Source organism: Ooceraea biroi, chromosome 6 (genome assembly GCF_003672135.1).
Source record: "Ooceraea biroi isolate clonal line C1 chromosome 6, Obir_v5.4, whole genome shotgun sequence".
Taxonomy (NCBI): Eukaryota; Metazoa; Arthropoda; class Insecta; order Hymenoptera; family Formicidae; genus Ooceraea; species Ooceraea biroi.
Genome location: NC_039511.1, coordinates 1,048,212 through 1,069,725, shown reverse-complemented (window position 1 = coordinate 1,069,725; position 21,514 = coordinate 1,048,212). Strand labels below are relative to the sequence as shown.

At 48.5% G+C, this 21,514-nt stretch overlaps 3 protein-coding genes and 1 long non-coding RNA gene across 19 annotated transcripts in view; 3 read left to right on the top strand and 1 right to left on the bottom strand.

Annotated features, from left to right (window-relative positions):
- Positions 1-15: 15 nt before the first annotated feature.
- LOC105276476 (leukocyte receptor cluster member 8 homolog) lies at positions 16-6,184 on the top strand. 4 transcript variants are annotated; one of them, XM_011334118.3, is made up of 6 exons: positions 16-186; positions 293-440; positions 988-1,436; positions 1,833-3,043; positions 3,121-3,454; positions 3,539-4,299. In XM_011334118.3, the coding sequence occupies exons 2-6, from the start codon at positions 370-372 to the stop codon at positions 3,916-3,918; spliced, it is 2,445 nt and encodes an 814-aa protein (XP_011332420.2). In that variant the 5' UTR covers positions 16-186; positions 293-369; the 3' UTR covers positions 3,919-4,299. The 4 variants fall into 4 exon arrangements, with proteins under 4 accessions (XP_011332420.2, XP_011332418.2, XP_011332417.2 ...); XM_011334116.3 differs by adding an exon at positions 4,405-6,184 and having other exon boundaries at positions 44-440; positions 3,539-3,746; XM_011334115.3 differs by having other exon boundaries at positions 44-440.
- Positions 6,162-17,548, bottom strand: LOC105276475 (cAMP-dependent protein kinase type I regulatory subunit). Of its 4 annotated transcripts, none has more exons than XM_011334110.3 (5): positions 17,289-17,548; positions 8,737-9,046; positions 8,321-8,587; positions 7,921-8,124; positions 6,162-7,812 (listed from the first exon to the last, which is right to left on the bottom strand). In XM_011334110.3, the coding sequence occupies exons 1-5, from the start codon at positions 17,451-17,453 to the stop codon at positions 7,640-7,642; spliced, it is 1,119 nt and encodes a 372-aa protein (XP_011332412.1). In that variant the 5' UTR covers positions 17,454-17,548; the 3' UTR covers positions 6,162-7,639. The 4 variants fall into 4 exon arrangements, with proteins under 4 accessions (XP_011332412.1, XP_011332416.1, XP_011332415.1 ...); XM_011334114.3 differs by lacking the exon at positions 17,289-17,548 and adding an exon at positions 15,672-17,018; XM_011334113.3 differs by lacking the exon at positions 17,289-17,548 and adding an exon at positions 13,174-13,406.
- LOC105276474 lies at positions 13,723-15,028 on the top strand. The gene is made up of 2 exons (XR_893409.3): positions 13,723-13,852; positions 13,960-15,028. It is a non-coding gene; the product is annotated as an uncharacterized LOC105276474 (long non-coding RNA).
- An 814-nt stretch (positions 17,549-18,362) lies between the features above and the next one.
- Positions 18,363-21,514, top strand: part of LOC105276485 (patronin) — a 47,445-nt gene continuing 44,293 nt past the window's right edge. For 6 of the 10 annotated variants that reach the window (XM_011334131.3, XM_011334134.3, XM_011334136.3 and 3 more), the window contains exons 1-2: positions 18,363-18,959; positions 20,168-20,767. In XM_011334131.3, the coding sequence (XP_011332433.2) occupies positions 20,435-20,767 (333 nt within the window). In that variant the 5' untranslated portion in view covers positions 18,363-18,959; positions 20,168-20,434. Of the gene's footprint in view, positions 18,960-20,058; positions 20,768-21,514 lie in introns of all 10 variants that reach the window. The other 4 variants (XM_026970715.1, XM_011334133.3, XM_011334129.3 and 1 more) reach the window with 3 other exon arrangements.

Below are 21,514 nucleotides of genomic sequence, written 5' to 3'. Positions count from 1 at the left end.
ACTCCATTTGCTCACACCCCGTCGCTGGGTACGTGAATCGTCGAGGAGTGTCTAGTGTCGCGTGTGCGCCGAACAAAGAGCGTCGTCTCGCGGAAAGAAAGGAGGGTGAAGGTGATATAGGTTTTTTTTGTTGGAAGCAAACCATACTGCCATTTGCAATAAACTCGCACGTCTCCACGACTCGCGGTAATTCGACAAGGAATTAGTCGCGGACGACGCGCCACCAGTGGGAGGGGGCGCGGCCATTTTTTTCCAAAGCAATTCTGATATTCTCTATTCTACGCTATGTCAGAGGGCGAGGCGTTGTCGCAGAAGAAGCAGCAGCATCAATCGCATCAGCCATTTCATCAGCAATTCGGAACGGGTCCGATGGCGAACATGGCGTGGCAATACGCACACGCACCGACCAATATGCACAACATGTTTCCGTCGTATGCGGGGTAAGTCGTGCGCCGTTGTTGAATTGGACGCGTCGATCGTAGGTACGTTTGCCTTGCACTTATTCACGCGCCTTCACCGCCAGTCTATTTCCGTTCTACGTCTAACAATGAAGATAAACTGGCGGCGGAAGCGCGTGAGCGTCTAGAGCAAATCCTGCGCATCCTACGCATCTGTCACGGATTCGTCCAACGCTCGTCTGCGAATCGGCCATTTCGTTCGTGAACGTCACGACCGTTTGCTGTGACTCCGAAATCAAATCACATCTACCTGTTACGCAGGACGTGACTTGTTGATGAGTCATGAGTCACAGTTAACGAGCTTTATGTTTCAAGTGAATTTGTTTGTGTCCTCGCAGCTATATGAAAAGTTTGATTTGGTGTTTGTGTATGTGTGTTACGTACTGTGTGTATATATGTGAATACATTGTATGTGTGTAGAATGCCGAGTGTGTGAGAGCTGCGTGAATCTACGCAGTGTGCATAAACGTGTTTGCGTGGACCATCAGTGGATCATAATTTTAATGACTTCTCCTTTCTTTTCTTGCAGGCAAATGTATAATCCAGGATATCAGGGTGTGCCACACCAGGGGCAAATGTTTAGCTATTACCATGGGATGATGCCAGGATACGGTCAGACTTTTAATCCACAGCAGATGCAGCAACAGCATCAACAGCAGCAGCAGCAGCAGCAACAACAACAACAACAACAGCAGCAGCAGCAGCAGCAACAACAACAGCAACCACAACAAGGAAACAATCAGGCAAAACAGCAGATGCATCAGCAACCTCCAATACCCGGTACTCCAATGGTCCTAGATGACGAATCAGATCTTCCTCCGTTGCCGCCCGGTCCACCACCGGTGGCCCAACAGACTCCGCAGCACAACAATCACGTACAGCAGCAGCAGCAGCAGCAACAGCCGATGCCTTACCAGGGACTGATGTACAATTCGTTTCCTTATGGTAATTGGGGTGGAATGCACAATGATACGTCTCGTTAGTATTGCCTTAATACTTATTCATATGCAGAGATGAACAAAGAAGTCAGCAAAAAATTGGTTCTATTAAAATGTTTATTTAAAAAATTTCCAAATGTTCTTAAAAGAGAATTCTAAAAGTTAAACATGTCGTTAAAGAGTATTCCAAGCGTTCACGAAAAACAAGCGACTTGAGTCGGATACAGAGAAAAGATGACAGCAAATAGAGTGAAAAAGTGTTCTTCAAGTGTTTGTTTTTGTATGACGAAAGGAATGTCAAGTCATTATCAGAACTGAGTAACGATAGAAAGTGTTTCTTTTGAATCGGAAGAAGCTTTGTACTTTGCTCATCCCTGTATCATAAACACTTAATAAATAATTGTATATACTAAAAATATATTAATTCTGTACACAGAGTACAACGGGCAGATTCGTTTTAATCTGCCGAACAAGAAAACTGGTCTTGGCTACACACCATCGGGTAACAGCGGCGCTGCGAAGAAAAAACGTAAGCGGAACAAAAATTTAGCAGCTCAATTCAACAATAGCTTTCAGGGGAACGTTTCGACGGCCAGTCCGTTCGCACTTAACGGACCGAATGCAAAGCCAGCGGAATTGCCGCCGTTGCCACCCGCGCAGTGCGAAGTAGCGGCACCTCCACCGCCGAGCGAGGAGCCGCCTAATCCTGTTGTTGCACCGCCTGTTACTACGACGGCGAGTAACACAATTTCCAACACCGGTCCTGCTTCATCTCTCGCGAGTACTCCCAGTCCGGTGGGAGATTGGCCCGACAGTTTGAAGAATTACGTGAATCGATGTTACGAGAAGTGTAAGACGGCTGTTGACAAAGACCAAGTCGAAATCATACTAAAGGGAAAAATTACACGCGCTGCGAATGACGGCTCGCTCTGGGTGAAGGACTGGGACAAGGAGCCTCTGCCCAGCATCCACAGCGAACGCATGACCATGACGATCAAGCCTCAAAAGCCGGCGTTAAAGCTGGCGAATCCTCTGGCAAGCCCACTGGTCACTGCACAGGGAGGCCTGCGCAAGCCCGGCCTGTCCAGCTCACTTGGGGCTCGGCTTGGCGCGCGTCTCTCTGTGACACACAGCAGGCGGTCGAGGACGAGGTCTAGGTCTAGATCCCGGTCGAGATCAAGATCTAAATCGAGGTCGCCGCGATCCCGCTCGCGCTCGCGGTCGCGATCGCGCTCGAGGTCGAGGTCGACACGTTCGCGCACACGTAGCCCGCCATCTCGCAGGTACAGCCGACGCAGCACTTCCTCGTCATCAAACGTTAGCGATCGGGAACACGATTACAAGGCACTCAAAACGAAGAAGTCCGCGCGCAACAACAAGGCGAATCATAGCAACAAGAAGGCCAAGAAGACTAAGACTAAGTCGCATTACTATTCCGAGTTTGGTTTAGCTTCAGGCAACACTGATGAGCTAGGTACCAAGGAGAAGCTGCAGCAGCGTGCCGCCAGATTCAGCGACGGCGTTTCCAGAATGGTCATCAGCAGCGTCATCAGAGACGTCGACCCGAACGTGGACTTTGATTTTACCGGGCTTCACATTGTCGGCACGTGCAAGGATCTAGAGAAGCCTTACTTGCGTCTTACGACGGTACGCGATGCTTGCAAATTATCTTTCTTTCTTTGTAAAACACTTTTGCGTTAAATAAGGCAATAATATCGTTGCAGGCTCCTGCTCCTTCTGCTGTCCGACCGGTAAGTGTACTTCAAAATTCTTTGGAGCATGTCAAGAAACGTTGGCTAGTCGAGCAGGACTACAGATACGCTTGCGACCAATTGAAATCCATCCGGCAAGATCTCACTGTACAAGGTGTCAGGGACGCTTTTACAGTTCTCGTGTATGAGACGCATGCCCGTGTCGCGCTACAACGTGGCGATCACGAAGAATTTAATCAGTGTCAGACGCAACTTAAGATGCTGTATCAGGATCTTGGTGGCGAGAATCGATGCGAATTCGTTGCGTATCGTATTCTCTATTACATCTTCACGAAGAATACTCAAGGTAAATGATAAAGTTGATACGTGACCTTTTGCTGTTTTGGCCGTTGATTTTTCCGTTATATCACGATGATATCTTTGCTTTCAGATTTAACGACAATTTTAGCGGCACTTTCGCCGGAAGACAAGAACGACGAGTGCGTAAAGCACGCGTTGAAAATACGTTCGGCATGGTGGCTGGGTAACTTCCATGCTTTCTTCAAATTGTATAAAACGGCACCGCGGATGTCTCGCTTTTTGATGGATTGGTTTGTTGCAAGGGAACGGAAGAAGGCATTGAAATTTATGATAAAGTCGTACGTATTAAATGTTCTATTCTTGTTACTATTATCTGAATATGTATCTGTAATAGTCAATTTTGTCAGGTTTGCCTTTGTTTTTCAAGGGAGTTGCATACTTCTAAAGTTCAACAAAATAATGCAAATTAATTTTTTAATTGTTTCTATAACACAATCTTTAAAGAATTAAGAGTAAGTCGTAATATTTAATTTTGTAGCCTTGTGAAAATAATTGCTAGAGAGCACACAGAGTGTTTTAGCGAATACAAGCATATAAATACTTTTAGCTTTTTCGCATTTGGATGACAAGATTTCTTTTTCAGAATTTTATTATGATTCATTTTACATAATTCACGTATAGTGTATAGATTTAGTTGAGATATAGAAATCGAGATTCAGTCGATTACGTTGTTGATTTATCCTCATTTTTTAAAAATTATTTCGTCGTATGTTCAATTAAATCCATTTTAGCGCCACGGTTTAAGACGAAACGATAGTCCTAATGGAGCACTAACACTGGATCATAAATTGTATAATTGCAGATTTCTGTTACAGGACATCATAGCTGAAAGTTAAATGATAATTGCATATATTTGCCTTTTTTCTGTTCTATATGTTTTATCGCAAGTTGGTGCGCTTGCATTATCTAATCATTGGCATTTCTTCTACTGTTTAGCTACCGGCAAAATTTGGCGGTTCATTTCGTCGTAGCGGGATTGGCCTTTGAGTCTTTGGACAAGTTTTATGAGTTTGTCAGTGAGTTCGGCTTGGTTTACGCTGACCTCGCTCGACAGCAAATCGACTGCAAGGCAAGCAGTGGTAATCTAGGTGGTTGGTAGAAGGCAACGCCGCTCTACTCGCCTACCTTTAACTCTCCCCCGTGGTGGAAGATGATGTAGCTCATGCCAGAGAGAGAAAGAGAAAGAGAGAGAGAAGGGCCGGGCCACGCACGCACACGATGCACGAACACCGCGAACACGCACAATACCTTCTGCGTGTACATCGTATTATGTGTATATGCATATGTTCCGGCGTCACGCGCACTCGCGTGAAACGCATAATATGCATATATATGTATATACATATTTTGCTAGATATTCCGTTCTCTGCTGCGTGCCTCCATTTTTTCCCTCGTTCTTGGGAAAGTCCCACTACTACGCTGATTTGCGTAAGCAGTCTTCGGATCACATTCACGATCATCGTTCCATAGGGATGCGGCAATTTCAACGCCGGCGCAAAAACTAACTAAGAATCGAAAGTTTGGAACTTCGACTGCACTTTAACTGTGCAGACTGGAACTTTAACGGTGAATTTGTATATACACGCTTCTTCGTTCGGTCCTCCCCGAGTAATTGTACATAATCACAAGAGAACGTACATGGATCCCCCTCTCGCGCAGGGCCTTGTGGAAATTCTACAAAAAGTTCAGATGGATTATTTACCGTTCATCCGACGTGCATTACCTTGATAGAAACGAAAAAAAAAAAAGATTAGAAAAGGGATACCAATGTTTCTCGAGGATTATGCTTATGACAAAAACGGTACAGCCTGCCACTTTATAAAAGAAAAGAAACCTCGAGAGGCCAATTTCTTGTTGTTCGTTGTTGGCGCAAGGCAATTTGTCAGCAACACAAGCCGATCTCTTTCCTTTCCAGATCGTTCATTAGAGCAGGCATGCACGCATGCTTCAATGATGTTCGATTGATTTCCCCAAGTATTCCCATAAGTATTGCTACACGAATAAGCTGTAATTGGCCCGACCAGGTAGAGCGACCTTCTCTCCTTTTTCAAGAGGATAGCATATTCAAAGATATGAACAACTTTACTCCGCGGACATACAGAATGCCTGAAGAGGAGACATAGTGATGGATGAGGGATGGATGCTGTTCTTGGTCGACGACAAGCACAGTGCAACGATCTCGTTTCTGGAGAAAGCCTGGAGGAAATCGTTAGACGGGACGAAGAAGAGACTGAGAAACGAAGCAGCACCTTTCTATGGACGATCGCTCGTTCGCGTTTTCGGGAGCTCGATGATTTGTGGATGAACCACATGTCATCGATTCGAGAAGGATTCGGCCGGGACGAAGGCGAAACATCGGAATGCTGGACAATCCTTGGGGGGGAGCACCGTTCCTGGCTGCATGTCTTACGCGACGCGTTACCATGGGTGTGTCGAGTGATCAGTTCTGTTCCTGTTTCATTCGCGTTCGATTAATTATAAATAATGAATGAGTGTCGCGCAAGGCGGCGACACTCGGCTCCACGTTGGAGTCGTTTTTTTTTTTCGAGACTTTCCAAGTGGTGGTTGAGACGTACTGGTGTCCAGCCTCCGCGCGTGCATGCATGATAGGTAGACCGGATATACCGCCGTATATACGATGTATACGGACTCGAAAGGGGGATTAATTGTACAATATTTATGAACATGATGTTGTGCATAATAAATTATTTAATTTTCAGACGTTGTACCTCGCTTTTGTCGCATCGTACTAAATCTAGCGCACTTTTACAGGAGACATAGATTGCGACTCGTTGCGCCTCGACTTCGCTTTCGACGATGTCTTCTCGCCGGTAAAATGAATACTTCGGCCGAAACAGCGTTTCCCCGCGTTTGCAGATCGCGAATCGCGGCCGACATTATATCTCGCAGCCGTCGTTGCTAATTGTGTAACCGATTCGCTATATATTGGTCGATAAAATAATTTAAATGTTAAATAATTTAACAGTTCACGAGACAACATAGAAACATTTAAAAAATATATATATATATAACAGTAAACGAGAAAACGCCACATGTGATGCCGGTTCTCTTGAGTGATATTTAAGATTCGAGACTCGTCATCGCACTCATCCGGTCGCGACATCAAAAACGAGAACTCGTACACTTGATTTACATATTTGCAGTTGCAAGGAATACTTCTTCTACACGCCACGATTCACATTTGACAGAATAACGCTTTTAGAACGAGCATCGCGGTTTATTCATTTCGCTTCGATAAATCAGTAGATAATTATGAGCCTCAATCGATGGATCGCGTCCCGTTCGTTCTATCAAATATAAATGGGAGCAATTTTTGTACAATTTTTCGATTCTGACGTCATAGAAGCCTTAACGGCTCAGATAATTTAACACGTTTCCGATACGAGTCTGTATCTTCTCTGTTAACAATGCGAGCGCACATCCGTCTCTCGTTCTCGCCGATTAAGAATAGATACCGGTGTGTCTTCTTCGACGCAGAAATGTCGCTCCAAGCTTGAACACGGTGACGAACCATTTCGTGTATCATCAGTTTCTGCTTTACAATATACTCAACACGCACATTACGTTAATCGCATCAATTCGTTAACGCCTGAACTCTCTCTCTCGTTGGAACATTCCAAGTTCTTGCGTCCGTTGTCGTTTTGTACAATCAATCAAGGTCGATCTAAATTTCCATTCTGATGCCTCGAATGCTTCATAGTTTCACGGGTCTCCATTCAGAGACTGACAGAGCCCGGGCGTTAACGGATTAATAATAGTTTCTCGTGCACGTGACAATCTCACACGGATAGGAACAGATCGCGCGGAAGAGATCAACGTCAATATGAATTTGCGTGCGCGTCAGCACCGAGTCGCGAGCTACACAGTGCGTAAATAGCCTTACGGTAAGTATATTAACAGCGTCTCTCTAACGATACTGTGTGTATGTATGCATGTATGTATATGTTACGTACACGTATCTGATTTTGGTAGCTGACGTAATACATTAATTCACTTAAATATTAATCAAATAAAAAAAAGAAGTGTTAACTATGATACGGCGAAGTAACGTAATCCCTGGCGGAAACGAAGATTGGGGGATGATCGGCAGCGCTGAGCGCGATGACAGGACAGCGAATGGAGAGGAAGAGGACGAGGGGAGTCGTCCCGTTTAGACGGAGAGGGACACGAAGCTGTTATACTGGGTGATGTTGCGTTTCAAGATGTCGGCGCACGGGCCTAAGACCCGCTCGAACCGTGCCCGATCCAATTTTACACACTTCAACGGGCCCCTGGCCACCACGGTCGCCGCTCGGGGCCTGTCCAACAGTAGCGCGATTTCACCTGCGGCAGAAGAGCAGTTTCCGTTAAACGAATCGTCTTGATTCGCTCTCGCGTAAAATTAATCACACGATCGATCGCGCGCACGACTGATAACGCCTTTTGTCTTACCGAAGTAATCGGATGGTCCTAAACGGCCGACCTCCGCGGGTTCATCCCCTTCCGAACGTTGCTGAAGGACCACCGCCGTTCCTTCGACGATTATATAAAAGTCTTCGCCCGGCTCGCCCTGTCGGACTATCGTCTCGCCGTCGTCGAACGCTACCGGTTCCAAAGCGTCTGCCACCGTGAGTCTTTCCCATTTATCCAGGGATTCTGCGAAAGGAAGTATCATTACTACAATTTCCTATAGGCAGCCAGAATTTATCTACTTGGCTTTAGATTACATGTTGCCGTTTCCTCACTGTCTCAATGAGAGATAAGCTACATTCTTTTATCTTTAAAATCAACGGAGTGCGTTAATATAACAATTTACGAAAGAACGAAAGTAGGCAGAGCGAAGCGAACTCACCCAAAATCGAGACTCTGGAGAGAAATTCCTCGTACATTTTCCGTTTTCTTATGGTGGAGCCCATGAGAATTCTACGGTAGGAGTCCCTGTCGATGCCCCAGAGCTTCACGTCGGTCTTCGCTCTGACTGTCGCGGCGCGCGGAGTCCCGTAGATCAACGCCAGCTCGCCGAAGCTGCCACCCTCGCCGATTGTCGTCGCCAGCTCGCCGTTGACGAAGATTTCGACTTCGCCCTGGTCGATCACGTAGAAATTGTCACCCTCGTCGCCTGGGGGAACACGTCGCTAATTAGTTACTCAATAATTCCTTCGTTATTGCGCGTTATTACCTATTGTAGACCCCATCCAGAGATTGGAAATCTATTTATTACCGCGATATGCGACGAGAATGCAAATCGATGCGGCGAGCGGGACGTACCTTGACGAATGATCGCCTCGCCGGGCAGGAAAGTCACGGGAAACATCGCGTCGAATATGTCGGAGCGCTCGTTCTCGTCGAGGTGCGCGAACAGCACATTCTTGGCGATGGCCTTGCTCAGGGCAGCCATGGTTTTGTAGTCCTTAGGTACGACCTTCTTCACGTAGCTGGTAGCGTCCTCCTCGGAGACCGGCTCCGCCGAGATTCCGCCCCGTCGCCGCGGTACCTGCGGGCCCTGCTGACCTGCGGGCATGTCCTCCGTGTCCTCGGGACTCGTGGCGATTTGCTGCTTCGCATCGTGAGCCTGCTCCTGAACATAAACGAGAAATTGGATGAGAGCTCTAGTTGAGAGCGCAAGTCACATGGATTAAACGATTTCACATATCATACATGCACACAACACATACACACACATATTATACATAGTCAGACACGGTGAGTCATTGGCAAGACATATCTCTCTTGAATATAATCTCAATGACGGAGAATCTTGCCTGGAACGTCGACGATTGCGCGGTCGCCACGTTTGGCATGAATAATTTGCGCTGCGAGCAGCCCAAGATTAAGAAGCGATTCTCCGAGAGATATCAGATGTTGGATCTTTTATCGTTCGCCTGAGTTCGGGTTTTAATTAGCACCGCGGCGGGAGATTACTTCAAGTTACGATTGGCATCGTCGGTGGGTAAAGTAAAACGTAATTTGCTCGCGTGAGCGCAGTGGAGTGGCATTTATTTTTACAGTGATTCTTACGCTACGTGTTATACGAAATGTTCTTTTCAACGTTAGTACGTTATATTACATAACTCGTGTTCATCGCGGAGCACTACGGGGATCGCTTTTGCAAAATGCCATCGTGCGACGATTGCGGTCGCCGCGAAGGCGCATATTAGTCTAATTAATCCAATTTGTTCTGTTCTAATTAGTCTAACAGGTTCCTCACTCCCAGGGCATTAGTGCGAATCGAAGCGCAGCTTCTCAGCCCTAACTCAAAGCGATACGACGTGTACCCACGAAAATCACGTATCAATCAGCCTGAGTGGCGCAGAGATCCCCACGTGTGTCTGATAAATAATAAATCGACACGCCGCGGCGCTCGCTGCTGGAAATGTGAAAAATCATCCGCAAATCCATTTATCCTTTTCCCTGCGGCACGTATTTCTGATGCGTAAAGAGATTAACTGCGGAAGATCAGCGGAACGCACACGCGTACGTGTTCAAATACATATTCGTCATGAGAATCTGAGCGACGCAGTGTGCCGTTTTAAGGTCACCGTGTTAACGCACATTCGAGTGTCCGTCCGCATAATTATATAAAGGAAAGAATAGAGGAGAAACGCAAGCAAATGAATAATTCATTAGGCACGAACCGGCGCCTCTGTGGTCGGGCTTCGAAAACTCGCCTCTCGCCTCTGTTTGCCTCGCAAAATTGCCGTAAAATTATACATTGTAAAATGATATAGCTCTTTAGAGAGGTAAGATCTCACGCGTACTGCCGTTCGCATGCGAACGATGCACATCGTCGGGGCAAAAGAGAGAGAGGTGAGCGAATAATGCCATAGGTCAGTTGGCGTTTTCACGCACGAATGCCGCCGGCTCTTTTCGTGGCGACGGCGACGCTGGACGTCGTCGTCGTACACTTGCGTACGTATTCACATCGCTGCAAATCACATGTTTTCTTTAACTTTAATTGCAGTGATAATGCGCAACACACATCACATCACACGCGCGCTCGGCTACGACAAAACGCTAGCGCGTTCGCGCCTACTCGAGGATGGATCTCACGTGTCACGTTCCGTCTCAGCGCGATGTTTATTGCATCTCGTAGATCGTGAATGACGATATGTTTATCGCCGCCGCAAACAAGGCGAAGCAAGCGAGTTGTTGAGACTTTGTTCCGCGAACCTGCAAATTCCTGGTTTTCGTAATCGGATTTGTCGTAATAAGAAATTCTGAAGAACTGTCTTCTCTTTCTCATCCCTTCGAGGGACCTTGCGTCGACACGGTGGATTGAGTGGATCCTCGCGGAAGTAGCCTCGTTACTCAGATGCCGGTGCATCGGTTGGCTTTGCAAAGAAACCCGATCGAACTCCAATATCCGTACAAGTTATTCACCGAACAGTTTATGAATGACAATTATCGGGACGGGTAATCCGATCGCGATTCCCCGGATGACTCGCCGGACGCAGCGCGAGCTCCTAATGAGTCGATAAAACTTAACGATCCATTAAATCCACGTCGCTCGTCTCCGCCGCAAAGACGCGCCTAGCCGCCTGACATGCGTCTCTGTTATACGCATTAAAAATAGAAGGCTGGAACTCCATTTATCGGAATTGCCCAACAGATACGCCAATCAGATTGATGCCGTGCGGAATCGCTGCCATCCATTGCAGCCGTTTAAGCCTATTTTGGACGATTTACCATTCGAGGCCGAGCACTATCTGCGACATTACGTATGCCAATTGCGAATCCAGTTGCAGATGCGACGCGTCATGTTAATCACAAGTTCGTGATTCTGATCGCTCATCTTCATCCGATGACGGGATATCATCGCGGCTCATTATCACCGTCCACCGTAATTTAATAAAGATGCCTCGCGACGTCGCTACCTCGAGCTCCGAATCGCGGATCACGCTTATTAAATCTGTCAGTTTACTACGCATACCTGGCGCGCGCTTTGGGACCATAAAAATAGAACGTGCTCTAATTTTACGAATATAACTGTGTTTCTGTGAATGTCTCATGCGCTACGCGAGGTTTCAACTTATGCATAGAGAGAAGTTTATCCCAGCAGCAGCTCGGCGCGATGATGATCGGCGATCCTCTAAAATGGGCCGTAGAACAAAAAAGAAATCGCGCAATTTAATAATCGGACCGCGAGATATACGACCAGCGCAAGTGCGACTACGCATGAACGATCGCGAGCTATGCGTACACGCGTACGCACACATCTCAGCCACATCTCGTGTGCACAGTATGTCGCACTGAATTCCAGTCGAAGTCGACAGAATCAACGGAGAGACGGATGCTCTTATACAATCTCTAGTCAATGATGATGTATAACCACCGGCTGCAACCCAGAAGTGCTACACGCACGCACACGCACGTACGCTTACATACTACACGGACACGCTCGCGTATCTACATCCTTGAACAGCTCGTGACACAGAAGCTTCTCACTCTCCTCATCTTGACGCAAGTGTTTTTCAAGCTTAGATCTTTTTCACACGAGACACGCGGCATGCGAGCGGATATATATCAAGGGTGAATAAAATATCACAGAGATTTCTCGCTAGATAAATGCACGTGCGCGTATGCTTGGGCGAGCGTAGGTATTTTTATAAAAATTTAACTCGGAGCACAACGCGTGTCTCGTGCATTCTCGGAATGTATAACAAGAAGCATACGTGAAGATCTTCGAGATACATTTCTCTCTGTTAATCAAACGCACTACAACTGCTTTTCGTCCGTCAGACTGGTGGTATTAATTAGAAAAGTGATTTTTAAAATTATCTGATTTCGTGCTGATTTATGGACTCTTATTGTAAGGGACTGCAACAATCTCCGAATTACATGCGCGATCAACGAGTTTCTCCATATCGATTTTCCTTTCTCTTTAAAGTGCTCCTCCAACTTCTGCTCTTTCTACGTTTCCCTATTTGAAGACGACGTAGAAAGACTGTGGTGTGTAAATAGCACACACTTGGAAAGTAACTTCTTATCAGAAAGGACTCTTTCCATCAGACCGACTGCACTGTAGAAGTTATAGGAGTTCCATTTAAGGGAACCTTTATGAGGTGCGGAATAAAAGAAAATTATCTTCCCTAATTTTTTTAAGTGACAATAACTTTTCGTACTACTTTTACTGTTGCAATAATAAAATCAATAATTTGTTTATGTCAAGTACTTTGTTAGTTTTCTCAAATATTATACAATCAGTCGCCAGAATTCTTCCCAAAAGCGTGAACGCGAATAATTTTCACCAGAATTTCGCAAACACGCGATCGCATAATATTTCTTGGCACAAAAGTAGACAAATATTATTGAACAAAATTCATGCCAAAATTTAAAGAACCGAAACAGAAGAATAAAACCGATTTATCGATACTTGTGATTGATTCCCGATAGACACAATCAGAAAATTGATCACATAATCCCTCTTTAAAATTCACCAATGAAAAACAGTTTTGAATCTCAAATAGAATATTTGGCAAAAGCTTCACAATACTGCGAGAATCTCCTGCATTTCATTTCGCGATCGCGTAACTCTCCTCGAGACGAAGAAGCGACAAAGTTGCGGATGTTCGCGCCAAGAGATACCAAGGGAGACGTAAGACTCCAGTGACATTTCACACGGATCGGATGGGATCAATTATACGCGCGCGTAAAACTTGAACAATTATGATCAGCGCGCTCGTTTACGCTCGTTCGCTCTCGTACCTCGTTCATCGTTCCTCTCGATCCTCCTCACGCGCTATCTCCTTCTCTCCTCCCTGTTTCCCTCTACCTTCCTTCTTCTCTTGGTCTCTCTTTTATCTTTCGCGAATGTGTTAACACTTATGAAACAGCCGCTTATCGCGGCAGCGCGTGTCACAGGTCGGCGATCTCGCGAGTGCTCGCGAATGTACGGAAGAGATGATCACGCCGTCGTCGTTGTTGTCGTCGTCCTCGTCGTCGTCGCCGTACTCACGGTCTCTCACGTCTTTGCGGTTCTCCTTTTCCTCCCTCTTCTTCCTTCGAGTCCTCCCACCCGCTTCGCGATTTTATAAGGCCTCGGACGGAATCCAATTAGAGGTCGGAGACGATCTAGCACGCGCGCGCGCGCGAGTCCGTCGTCCGTCGGCGCGACAACGTCGGTACGCTCACTACTGCTGGCGGCGGCGGCTGCTGCTGCTGCTTCGCGCTCGGTCTCGACGCTCGCCCGAGGATCTCCGGATTGGGACGGACTCTCGCTGAGATGCTACCTCGTGGTGGTCGGTAAGTAAGGTGTTCCGTTCGCGTGAAACGCGAGCGGCGAATCGATCCGCGACTGCGGCGGCGGCTCTTTTTCCAAGACCAACTGCAAAACTGGATTTGTAATACAGACTGCGCAGCAAACGCGTCTCGGTGATTAACGATGGTAAGTTCCTACCTCGTACCGCTACTTGATAAATCTTACAATCTGAACTACAGAGATTTTCAGAGTTCAGTTAAAGGATCTAAAGACTGAAACTATTTTTTCATCAGGTCGAGATGCGGCGTCGCCTTGCATCGTACTTTTCCGCCGTTCAACGTCAGATGTCTTGCAGTCTTCCAGTGCGACGACATTCACAGAATTTCTTTAGATTTTCAACGATGGATTTCATCAGACGGAGTTCGCAGTTTCAAGGACCGAGAGCCGTCCTCGTTCCTGACGACTTGGAGAGCCGGAAAAGGGACAGCGACACTGCGACGGCAACTGGATTCGCTGCTTTCCACATTTTTGTGTCATGCTTTTAACGCGTGCTTTCACATGCCCTCTCGACTGTAAGCTCGCGCCTCGTTATATTTCGAGCATGCTCTATGTTTAGATCGGCTGCTCCTACATCGCGCTTTCCTTCTTTCTCCTGCGAGCGCGAGTCCTCTCGTCTCCCTGCGGCGGTTTTCTCCTTCTCTTTCTCTCCGCTTTCTTTTGCTACGCCCTTCCTAGGGCCAGGGATGAAGGAGAGGGTGCTTCATGAGCACGCAGACCTCGAAAAAAAATTCGTGCGGTTATTTATAGATGATACTTTTGCAGGAATATGCGCAGCGTTATCGCGCAATCATCAATGATAAATTCTCTAAGAGAATCATAAAGTCAACTCTTAATGAAATATTTTTCAACACCGTGACTGAAAAAATTATGATTTTTATGTACAGATAAAAAATTGAATATTTTATTTATTGGATATTTTATTTGATTCAGAATGGATTCAGCAGTTTCTTCACTTAAGAATCGCTCACAAAGCAATATTTGGTATCGGTTGTTTGTGCGCTTGTTTGCTGCTCCGCCCACCTTACCTTTTATCTTTACATCTCATATCGTATTTTTCGATTCCATATTTCACGTTTATGTGAGTTATGTGCCTGTTAGGAGTTCCCCTCTTCAACGGGCTCACAATATCTTGTCCTTTCGCCGAGTTGTGGAAGTTGTACTTTCCGCTGTTTGTCTTCCGCAGAGATGTTTCTACTCCGAAGTAGATTCCGCTCTCTTTCTTCCTCTCTCTCTCTCTCTCTCTCTCTCTTTTCTTTTATATTATGTTTGCTGTATATGCCACATAAGTGCAGAAAGCAAACACGAAATCCGCTGTCCCGCGCATGCCTTCTTATTTCGCTCGACGGTATCAGCTGCTCCACGTTATACCACGCCGCTGCATCCGGTTGGAGACACCCTCACGATCATCTAAACTACCTCCGCATTATACGAATGGAAACAATCCCGGAGAATCTGGACGAGATGGACAGGATGACCGTATTTTTGTGGAACAAAAGTGCAACGCACGTGATCTTTCTCACGCGGTCAAGCAGTTACAATTAGGCATTAGCACAGTCATGAATCTTCCCGTTTCTCGTTACGAGGCAATGACAATTTCTCTCTTGTCAACAGGAAAGGAACGATTAATGCGGCACGAGTATCCTTGGCGAGATACGTAGCTCAGCGTCGTCGAGACCGATATCCAAGAAAATTAATGTTGCCCTCACGAAAGCAACTTTGCTTTCATTGATTTTTTTCGTAGTATCAATATCTCGCGTGTTGTTTTTCTTCCTGCTTTCGGGATGGCCTTCGGCCTACGCAGTTACATTATATACCCCGACCGATAAATCATTACTGCAAAGAGCAAACACCAAACACGTTGCCGTTGCGATGCCTCATCAATCATCCCGTACGTTTCTAAAGCAGGCAACAGTCTGAATTAAAGAATCTACAGCAGGATTCGTACCATAATGAGATCAAGATCACTTATCGAGATCACTGACGTGCACACATTAAGATCCCGGTTCCCCCTCAGAGATAAGACTCGCCCTTATCGAGGCCCCATCAAATCGGATTTCGATTAGGCTCATCCGCGGACTTCCGGTCGCAACACAGTGGCGCGAACGTACGCGGGCCTTTATGTTACCATCGACTTTTACGTCAACGGCTGTCAAGCGTCGCTTATTTTTGGCGACCATTTCTCGTTCTTCGCGCGCGCGCGCGCGCGTGTCGATTTTGGTTGCCTGGGAGTCTTCGATTTTCACACTGGTTTCACACACGCACACTCGCCGCCCTTTTGTGTGGGTGGGTGGGTGGCGATGGTGGTAGTGGCTGTTCGTGCACGTATGCCACGGTAATTGCCACCCTCGACGTAACGCTAAATGGGAAAGGTAACGGCGGCGAAAGGTCTCGAGACCCACGGAAGTCAAATCGGGGATCACGATGCCATCGCTAAGCGGCTATAGTTGGGTAAATGTCATCGGGGTTGGGCTGGTAGGAGAGCGCTTCCGGCCCTCGCAAATCCCCTGGGTTCTCGCCCTATTTGATTTCGTTCCAGTTGCCAACAAACGTCTCGTCTCGTCTCGTGCAGCGTAATCACGCGAATTAAAGATCGATAAAGGCCTAGAATATAAATTGGAAAAAACCTACAATATAAATTTATATCTTTTTTACCAATTTATCTCACGCACGTCGGTACGTCAGGTTCCCTGGTTACCGACCGCTAATTGCTCGCGAGTAGACTGACTGATCGCACGGCGGCAGCACTTGCTGGGCGCGTACTGGCAACAACGTTATGTCGCCAGTCGTAAAACGAACGATTCGATTTATAGCGACCCTGATGCATAATCTTTCGTGTAAAACAATATTTGCATAAACATTATTTACAAATGCGGAGCAACATTAATGTTATGCCGACTGTTTTTACGTGTGCTTACGATTTTATCCACGATGCTGAGATAACGTGATGCTCCTTGTGACGTATCGGAAAAACGTTCCCGAGATTGCAATGTTTACTCGAGCGAACGACGCGGTCCCGATAACGCGCGACGTTCCTCCGTAATACGCTTGTGTTACAGATAACACGTGACAATTGAGCGCACTTTCACGTGACGCGTAAACGCGTCCTACTAATTTAGACTTAAAATCGATGAGTTTACAAAGCGAATCTCGCTCTTTCCAATCCCACGTACACAGAACGACCATGTATCGTCGCAGTCATCGCGGTTCAGCGTCACTGACGCAGCAGAAAGTATGACGAATTCAAGAAATATCCAGACAAAACGGCAAATCTAAGTCAAAGAGAGCCTTCTGAAGCATCTGCTGAAGAATGTACCTGACTTTACTCGGGCAATCCTAGTCCGTGTCACTGTCATCACGTCTCGTCGCAACGTCGGATGGATGGATGGACGGACGTTGCCGCGCTCGAAATGCCTCGCGCAGCGTCGCAAGGACGCGGCGCGAGGATAATCGAATCGCGAGGACGAGAGAGTTCGCCTCGGCGATACGCTCAGGCGGGTCAGGTTAATTGGACGCGGACGCTCGCTCGCTGGCTCGGGGTCGGTTGGTCAGCGTGGTTACGTACCCTTTCCAGCTTCTGGAAGTACTCCCGCAGGAAGGAGATCGGGTTTTCGGGTCGGCCCACGCACAGTTGCACTATACAGTCTTTCAGGACCTGTTGGATGTTGTGTCTCTGCACGTATTCCTCGCACTCGCGTAAACTCTGCTCCTCCTCGAGATTCGCCGCCATATTGATGATGCACGGCGCGCCGCTTTATCGGCGATACGTGTGCGTTGCGCGCAGCGCGACGCCTCCTCCTCGCCGACGAGAGAACGCGATGGTCCTGGAGCTGCACGCTCGCTCGCGCGCCCGCTCGCGCACGATCTCCCTCCTGGAGGGAGCGCGGAATCGGTAAGTCGAGGCTCCGAGAGATACGCGGGAGATACGCGAGAGCGTGTAATCCCCGTTTACGGATACCGCGCCGATCGTTCCTCTCCGCACATGCCTCTCTCGTAACTGAGATTCAACTTTCTTTTATTCGGATGTCAGCTTTTGGATTAGACACAATTTTTCGGTTATTAATTCAGGTTACCTGGTGAACGATGTCGTGTACTACGTTGATTCATGATGATCGTGTAAGATTGATCTTTGCGCGCACATTATGGGTTTGGAAATAAAATTGAACTGTTGATACGACTTTGTCGAAATTTAAATCTCGACGCCATAGTTTCGCAAAACTGTATTCATTTGGAATAATTACGATGGCTGTAAGTGTAATATAATAGTGCGCACAGTATTGAAAAATAAACATGTCGATATTGCTCCATTGCAAAAAACAAGTCTAAATTCCTCGAAGAATCAGCGGGCATCTGAAACAGAGATCATACGTAAGCGAATGTAGATCGTTAGACGGAAATTACTTGAACAAATCCGCGGTTTCAACGCCCTGAAGTGCTCGCCGAATTTCGGCAGCGGCGCCATCGCACATGGCGACGTTCGAAAGTGCCCGCGCCGCGTGACGGCGCATGCGCGCGTCGACTCTCGATAGCTCGCGCGCGGCCGCTCGATTGGCCAATCGCGGCGGCGGGCGACTCGATTGATCGAGACTAGTCGTCTCGTATCTCGCGTAACGACCTTCTCGTTCTCGCGGCTCTCGCGTATCGCGATGGACGGCAGCAAAGTGCTGCGTGCGGCGTACCGCTGCCTGCGAACGGACGTATCTCCGTGCTGAGAGGGAGAGAGAGAGACGGAGAGGCTGGTATGTGTGTGCAGTGCGCGTATAACGCGTAAGAGCGGCTCGCGGATCTCGTCGGCGCGTCTCGCCTCGCGACAAACTTCTCGGCGAAGCGGAGTGAAGTCGGGCGCGAACCCTCCGCGACGGTTGGTCGCTCGGTCGATCGGACGGACTCGGTCGGGCTCGGGCAAGCAGTGAGTGCGAGTGATCCGGGACTCGCGCGCGCGGTGTCGAGTTCCTCCTGGCTCGTGTGTGTTTTCCTGGATCCGAGTAGGGTGAGAGATTCCTTACTCGCGGATACCCCGCTTGTCGCGCTCGCGCGCGCGCGGGTGTGTGTGTCGCGGCTGTGCCTCGTCTCCCGGGACCCGAAGGCGGCTGTCAACGGACGCGGCGGATACACTCTCGAGGAGCACGCACATCGCGTGATCTCGAGCATACAGTAGAAAGAGAGAGACGGAACAAGAGTGAGAGACACACCAAGGATCGAAGCAATCACGAAAGAGGAGCGGCGGAAGCAGGAGGTACGGATCTCTCCCTTGCGACGTGCCCGTTCCCTCGGGGTACACCTCGATCCCTCGCTCGTACCCGCTCGTTCTCGAATCGCGAACGCGCGTACGAACGGTGGATCCTTGGCAGACGTGTCCGTGCGCGCATGTGTGAACGAACCCTTACTCCCGGAGGTGCGATTGTGCGTACGTGCCGCCGTGAATCAGCCGTTACGAGGACGACGGAGGACGGTCGATCGACGACGACGCCGATGCCTCTCGTTTCCTCGCTCGTTCCCGATTATTTTCTCGCGCGAAGATCGATACGCGTGTCTTTTTTGAGCGAGAGAAAGAAAGAAAGAGAGAGAGAGAGAGAGCGAAAGATGCACGTCGCTGCTGTTCGACCAAAATAGCGAACGAGTTCTCTCGACTCTCTCCCTCTCTCTCTTTCTCGCGGTGGTGTCCTTTGGCCGCGTTTCTCGCCCGGCATTATTTCGCGCTGACAAGTCGCGGATGTCGCGAGACGACAAGGGAGGGTAAGGGGGGCGAAACGTTCGATCGAGGACGTCTCGTGTCGCCGACAGCATCCTCAGCGGGGAGCCCCAAGCGTGTTCTCGTACTGTTTTCTTTAAAGTTTCCTGTCGTTTTCAGTTTAACAACTGGCTGTTAAGTGATTGTTGTTGTTGTAGCCGTGGTCAGGTCCTTGACCAGTCTGCGCTGAGAAATACGTTTGTGTAAACCGATAATGATGACGCTTCAACAATAGCTTAGCCTCGTGCGTGTGCTTGTCATCATGCTTGTCGTTACGATCGGTTTATCTTGTGGTCTACTTTGAAATTTGTCCCTTTACTCGCACGTGCGGTTAACATGCGAGCAGAGCGGAAACGCGACGTACCGATCCCGACGCACGCGGTATAAAAATCACTGTGATTGTAAACTTGTGAGTCATTATCGAAACTCGAACGTTGGGCACGATACTTACGCGTTTCACGCTGCGTCACACAGCGTCTCGCTGTCGTTACGCGCATTCGAGTAGAGCGCCGAATCCGACCCTGCATGCGGCAAGAGAAAATTCCGCGGACGGCGAGTACGTGCTCCTGAGTGTATCCCGCGTGTCTCGTTTGTCTCGTCGTAGAAAGAGATCTACCGTGCGTGTCGCCAACGTCGCGCCGACGAGGCGAGCACGAGCACGTGGTTGTGCGCAGTGTGCAACGTGTAACGTGTATGTGTATGTGTATGTGCAGCGCAAGGATAAAGCGAGGGAAGCGAAACGTAGCCGACGGAGGAAGCGCACGTGGAGGATTTCGGAACGACAGTGAAACCGAGAGTGCGAGGCAGTTTCCTCGCGACGAGAACGTCGTTAAAGGAGGAAAAGCCGGGAAAGAAACGGGCCCCTGCGGGTGGAGAACTCTCCGGTGGAGTTGTCTCGGCTATGACGAGGACAGGCAGTCACGCTGATCGATCGTCGTTGATTGAAGCCATCGCGAATGCCGGCGCGATCAGCACGTTGAATGTGGAACACGATCTCGCGGCTCTTCGCTAAGGGCAGCAAGACCGCGGTGCAGGAGGCAACCGCGTCGCCGCTGCCACCGACGTCGCCGACAAAGAACGAGGTGCAACAGCAGCAGCAGCAACAACAACAGCAGCAGCAGCGCACGTGCAACGGCGTCGCCGACGACGACGCAACCGCTGACGGTACGAGCGCCGTCCATGTGTTCTACGACGCGGCGATGGATCGCGGCGCGAGTGCAGATGATCGACGCAGGCCTGTCGCCGCCGCAGCGGACCAGCACGCCGGCGGAGGCGACTCCGAGCACTTCTCCGACGCCTGCGACTCCCGCCAGGTAAGTCCTTTTATTTCCTTCTCCTCTCGAAATCGTCGCCAGAAGAATCGAGGATTGAGCGGAAGTAGAGAGACCTGGGAGAGATTTAGTCGTGTCCTAGGTTCCAGCGGTCTTCTGAGAAGGATCATGAATGATTTGAGATGAAACGTAAGACTCCAAAAGCGTTAGTACAGAATAGATATAAATGAGAAATATTTCAAGGCGGTTAGGTTTTCATTTTAGGTCTTTATTGTTGAAATCTGCAGCGACGAGGAATTTGCGTCCTTCGTAGCAAACACGTCGGCGGTATTCGCTACGCGTATTTATGAGACACATCGTAGAGAGAGAGCCGCCGTCCGGCGGTGACGGCGGCGGCGAGGCTATTCCCGAGCTGTGACGCTGTGACGAATATGGCGTTCGTTTCCTGTGCACGCGGTTATTTATTGCACGATAAAGCGCGGCGTATACCTGCGCGCTTACGGATGCGGCTCACTGAATCCAGCCGACTCCTCCTTCGGCGAATTGCTCCCGAGGAAGCGCGCAACACGTTTCTGTAATTATCCCTTTAATTGTGCCGCTAATTGTACCGCCGAAGCCGTCTCGAGAGTTGTTTTCGTCAACTCGCCGACGGAGATTTTACCCGAACCGTATCCGCTTTCAGGGAATTTGCTCATTAATCATTACCGATACTTCGTTTATTGACCGTTCGATGAAAGACGCAGCTCTTAGCCTACGATTTTGATCACCTTTTGGCGCGAGTCGCGCCAA

What these genes read in the sequence shown, in the direction of transcription:
- LOC105276476 (XM_011334115.3), top strand. Translation starts at nt 286, where the DNA reads ATGTCAGAGGGCGAGGCGTTGTCGCAGAAGAAGCAGCAGCATCAATCG. An exon ending in ATGTTTCCGTCGTATGCGGG is followed by an intron (nt 441 to 987) that starts GTAAGTCGTGCG and finishes CTTTTCTTGCAG; the next exon opens with GCAAATGTATAATCCAGGAT. An exon ending in CTTACTTGCGTCTTACGACG is followed by an intron (nt 3,044 to 3,120) that starts GTACGCGATGCT and finishes ATATCGTTGCAG; the next exon opens with GCTCCTGCTCCTTCTGCTGT.
- LOC105276475 (XM_011334110.3), bottom strand. Translation starts at nt 17,453, where the DNA reads ATGGCGGCGAATCTCGAGGAGGAGCAGAGTTTACGCGAGTGCGAGGAA. An exon ending in ACTTCCAGAAGCTGGAAAGG is followed by an intron (nt 9,047 to 17,288) that starts GTACGTAACCAC and finishes GTTTATGTTCAG; the next exon opens with GAGCAGGCTCACGATGCGAA. An exon ending in AGGACCATCCGATTACTTCG is followed by an intron (nt 7,813 to 7,920) that starts GTAAGACAAAAG and finishes CTTCTGCCGCAG; the next exon opens with GTGAAATCGCGCTACTGTTG.